At 35.3% G+C, this 5142-nt stretch overlaps 1 protein-coding gene across 1 annotated transcript; it reads left to right on the forward strand.

Moving 5' to 3' along the window:
- The first annotated feature begins 273 nt into the window (after nucleotides 1–273).
- LOC144558995 (2-dehydro-3-deoxyphosphooctonate aldolase) lies at nucleotides 274–4893 on the forward strand. Its single transcript, XM_078307882.1, has 13 exons — nucleotides 274–475; nucleotides 991–1088; nucleotides 1328–1424; nucleotides 1531–1596; nucleotides 1820–1879; nucleotides 2371–2445; nucleotides 2603–2687; nucleotides 2767–2825; nucleotides 2960–3004; nucleotides 3930–4028; nucleotides 4116–4163; nucleotides 4312–4359; nucleotides 4721–4893. The coding sequence occupies exons 1-13, from the start codon at nucleotides 440–442 to the stop codon at nucleotides 4775–4777; spliced, it is 873 nt and encodes a 290-aa protein (XP_078164008.1). The 5' UTR covers nucleotides 274–439; the 3' UTR covers nucleotides 4778–4893.
- The last annotated feature ends 249 nt before the right edge of the window (nucleotides 4894–5142 follow it).

Here is a 5142-nt window from a genome sequence, read left to right on the forward strand (position 1 = left end):
GAGGCGTTTGTTTAAAAAAAAAAAAAGTATAAACTATGAATATTTAGGATTGAATGTGGCGGCGGGATTAGATGTGACAAATCTTAAATGAGCGAGTTGGAACATGCTCATGCTCGCTCATTTAATAAATGAGCGAATTTAAGTGAGCGGTTTACTCACCCCTACTCCCAGCCCCGAATTCTACCCGCTTTGGCCAGTGAATCAGCCTGATCATTAATTCATTTTGCTCCTTGGGACGTGGTAACACTAGAACAGCGTGGCTCCATGCGCGCAATCACCTCCGTGTACAACGCGCAGAGGTCCCCCTTCCTTGGAAACACTAGAACAGGACGTCTCACCGTCTCTCCCTTCTTGGGCGTCCAGATCTCGACCCCCACGTTACAAAATACCCCGCAATTCTTAGATCTTAACCCGATCATAGCGACCTCACTTTTCTCGTATGGAGTCTTCCATGGAACTTTTCAACCAACTCAAGGTAACTTCCCCTCCACCATAGGATGCTGTTTTCTTTTCTGGATTTTGCTAAAGAAACAAACGAAACTCACTGTGGCATTGTCTCGAACACCTTGCTTGCGTTCGAAACCAGGGTTTTACTTTTGGTGATGCAAAAAACATTTCCACAAATAAGCGCAAAATGTAACATTTATATGTGGTTTAAATTATATGACGGATACAACTTCGTACAGAGGGGTAGGTAATGATATCAGGCGAGCTTTACACACTACCAAATCACTAATGTATTTTACTAGTTCACTCTCACTGGAGCCACCTATGAATTTCAGCAGTGCATTGTCACTGTGGTTTGCATAAATTCATGCACATCCTTCTATTTAGTTCAGCCTCTTAATTTTAGTTTTTTTTTTTTTTTTTAATATCTCACTAGCTCACTCTCACTGTGATCCGCATGAATTTCAGCACATCTTCTATAAACCTATTAAAAATTTAGTTTTAACTTTTTTTTCACATTCATCTGTTTGAAACCTTAAACAGGCAGCAGACCCATTTTTCTTACTGGCAGGGCCCAATGTCATTGAATCTGAGCAACATGTTCTCAAGATGGCTGGTCATATTAAACGCATGGCAAACAAGTAAGAAATTAAAATAATTAAGGCTAAATTAGTCTTACTTGATGCGTGACTGCACAATTGAGGGTTCATTGTGGTGAATGTCAAATGGGTTGCTGAAGGGTTAAATGGGCTTAATTGTAAAATTGCAATTCCTTTTGATCTCTTGCATTAAATACAATATCCCTTTTATGGTCTTTAAACTATGACATTTTGGTCAAAAAAAAAATAGTTAATTTGTTCGTAACTTTTGAAATTAACAGGCTTGGCTTGCCACTTGTATTCAAGTGTAGCTTTGATAAAGCAAACCGCACTTCTTCGAAGTCATTTCGTGGGCCTGGTATGGAAGAAGGCTTGAAGGTAAGGTTACTGCACATGAACCATACATATTATATATTTTCTTCATATCATTTTGTGATGAAAACATACATAATGTGCTTGTACTAACAAGTTAATTTATATCCAGATACTGGAGAATGTTAAAATGACACATGGTCTCCCAATAGTTACTGATGTACATGAAAGTTGGCAGGTATGCTGGCGCAGTATTGTTAAATATTTTATTTTTGAAGCTTTACATGATTAACCTTTGATATTATATTATGAGCGATTCATACAGAAGAGTAATGTTTTTTTAAATTAACATGCTTTGGTTTATTAATTGTTTTATTGTTATATTTGTGTATTTTTCTTTGCATAGATTACTAATTATGCTTTGGTGGGTTTTGAATAAATTGATATTAAATTATTACCAGTGTGAAGCTGTTGGCAGAGTGGCTGATATTATCCAAATTCCAGCTTTCTTGTGTCGCCAGGTACTCCCTTTTAAGTTGCATGTTTTCTTGAGAAAAAAAGAAAAAATAATTTAGGGTCTCATTTGCAGAGGGTGCTTTATGTTTTACTATACTTGTAAATACAATCAGACATTCTAGTGTTGGAGTCTTACACATAATGGTCTTTGAGCTATTTGCAAATGATTTCATACCACCAAGACTAAAGTCCGGCCTGTTGCATGGATATGAACAGGGAAACCTTACACATAATGATCTTTTAACTCAGATTAAAGCTTGTAAGGTGACATAAATTCATCAGGATTCAGTTTAGTAGAATCTGGTCATTTGTATGAAAGCTGGCAAAACTATGGTTAAAATTGTAACATTTAACTTCATGTATTTTTTTCATCACATTTATGGTAAGGTTTGGTAGCTTGCAGCTTTCTGGAACCGTTTTTTTCTTTTCTTTTCTTTTTTCCTGTCAATTCTTGCTTCGTGTGCTTCTAAAGTGAGTCATTGTTCTAATATTTCAGACTGACCTTCTAGTTGCTGCCGCAAAAACAGGAAAAATAATTAATATAAAGAAAGGCCAAATGTGTGCTGCATCTGTAAGTTATTCCCTTTTTACCAGAACATATATATTTTTTTTTCCAATTTTTAAAATATAGTTTAGCTTATCTTATTACCTGTTAGTCTGGTTTCAGTGAATTATGAATGCTAGATTAGATCTAATATCAGCTTAAATATTTGGGATTTTCTATGAAGGTAATGGAAGCTTCGGCCGAAAAAATTAGGCTAGCTGGAAATCCCAAAGTGATGGTTTGTGAACGTGGCACCATGCACGGCTATAGTATGTTTTTTATCCTTTGTACCTCTCTCAGACATCATGGAGGAATGATTAATAGCATACAATTGCCATAATTTTGTAGATGATCTTATTGTTGATCCAAGAAACTTGGAGTGGCTGAGAGAAGCTAATTGTCCAGTGGTAAAGGACTTGTTTCTGACATCTTTCAATAGTTCAAAACTTGAAGAATATACATTATTTTTGCTTAAGGCTTTAGCATGTTGTTTATTATTGCTTAATGGAAGCCAAAAGTTTGTTTTCTCTTCTTATTTCAGGTTGCTGACGTTACTCATTCACTACAACAACCTGCTGGAAGAAAGGTTGGATTATTCAATTTCATACACTGTTGCATAATTAATTATTTGCTTTTTATTAGTTAATTGTGCTCATATGCAAGATCTTTTTCTAGGTATGACAACTAGACCTGAAAACGGATCCGGTAATATCCGTCCGAATCCGCTCTGAATTCGTTTCAGATCCTAATAAGGATAAATTGATCGGATAATTTGCCGGATCCGGATTTGGATATTCGTGAAATATAGATAACACATCCGGATTTGAATATGGATATATTTTATAATCCATAAACAGAACGGAATCCGCAATATCCAGATAGATATCCTGGCGAAACGAAGCGGATATAACCGAATCCAGTTTCCTTTGTGAGCCTTTTACTTTCCCAAAACGAATATCTGGCTCTTCAGTCTTCACGTGGAAATTCAATTGGAGAGGAGGTTCTACTATATAAGGGCTTCACCTTATCCATTGATTCCCATTGCGGGACTAATGTTAGCTCCAAACCGTAGCAACATTTTTTTTTCTTTGTTTGCATTACTGAAAAAATCTATTTTGATTATAATACTTGTATTATATTATTTGAGTTGATTATTCATATTACTCAATTATCCGATAATTATTCATTTTGTATTCGTATTTGTAGATTATCTGCTCCGTCCATATCTGTTTAAGGCGGATTTGGTTTTAAATTTTGTCATCCGTTTACTATCCGTATTCGTATTCGTATCCGCTCATTGAAAGGCGGATATGAATTTGATTTAGCATTATCCACTCTGTTTTCACCCCTAATGACAACCTATTGTGACTTTTGACGAATATGTTTGGTCTATACGAATCTATAATAAGTGAATGCTGCTATAAGACGTTTGAAATATTTTTGAATGTAATTGAATATAAGACGTTTGAAATATTTTTGAATGTAATTGAATATAGCATAATTTTTTTTAGCTTGAAGGTGGAGGTGTTGCAAGTGGGGGTCTACGTGAACTGATACCTTGTATTGCACGTACTTGTGTTGCAGCAGGTGTTGATGGTATCTTTATGGAGGTATGGTTTATGATTGTCGTTAAATTGGTGACAAATTTTAGTGCAAACTTGAAGTTGATATTTTCTGTCTGTTTAAATGCTGCTTAGGTACATGATGATCCCCTAAACGCACCAGTTGATGGCCCCACACAATGGGTGAGACTATTTAACTTTTCCTTTATAATTTTGGCTTCATTAATTTCATAATTTAAATCCAGTTTTCTGATTATGAAATTACTGAGTGTTGACTGTTGATTCTACAATAGTTTTTAATTTTGTGTACTGATGTTTGTGATATGTGCAGCCACTACGACATTTGGAGGAGTTGCTAGAGGAGTTAATCGCCATAGGAGTATGTTTCAGTATTCCTTGATTTTTGGACAGTTTATTGCAGAGTTGCCATGCCAAATTATTATAACAACCCACTATGGACTGCCCATTGTAACAAATTCTAAAGCCCCTGCTCCTTTTTCTTTTTGCTATCGTGCCCAGTTTGTATAAATGCAAGAGTAAAATTTAGGTAAGACTGGGTTAAATTGAACCTTGCACCCATTGATGGCTAAGTTGGGTCTTAAACAGACCATACCAATCTGGTACTGTATAGCCTACTGCTGGTTTGACTGACCAAAGTTATCCTACATCTCTGATCTGTCTGAAGCCTATTCTTCTGTTTATTTTATTAATTTCTTCTTCTTCTTCTTTTTTGGCTAAAGAGGGTAAGCAAGGGAAAGAAACCCTTCAATATTGATCTTTCGCCATACAAGGAATGAGTTATAAAATGCCTATCAGAACTTCTGTGATGTGATATGGAATAAAATGCTTACCGCCTCGTCAGTTTGCAAAAAAAAGGGTTGATTTGAATAAATAATTTGTGGTTCAAAATGGAGAAGAGCAATATGCCTCATTTTCTTCCTTTGTCAGTCTTTATTTTAAATTTTTGTCTGTTCTTTTGAACCCAAATCAATCGAATTGGGAGAACATATTATGCTGTCAACAAATTTGATTTGTGTTGTTTTGGCATATTATGTTCCTAGGCAATTCGATACAGCAAATTGCATTATAGATTATACTGTCAACAAATTTATTTGACCGACACGATTTGTAATACTAATTTTTTTTACTGTAGATATATTCT

This window comes from Carex rostrata, chromosome 9 (assembly GCF_964058835.1).
Source record: "Carex rostrata chromosome 9, lpCarRost1.2, whole genome shotgun sequence".
In the NCBI taxonomy this organism is placed as follows: domain Eukaryota; kingdom Viridiplantae; phylum Streptophyta; class Magnoliopsida; order Poales; family Cyperaceae; genus Carex; species Carex rostrata.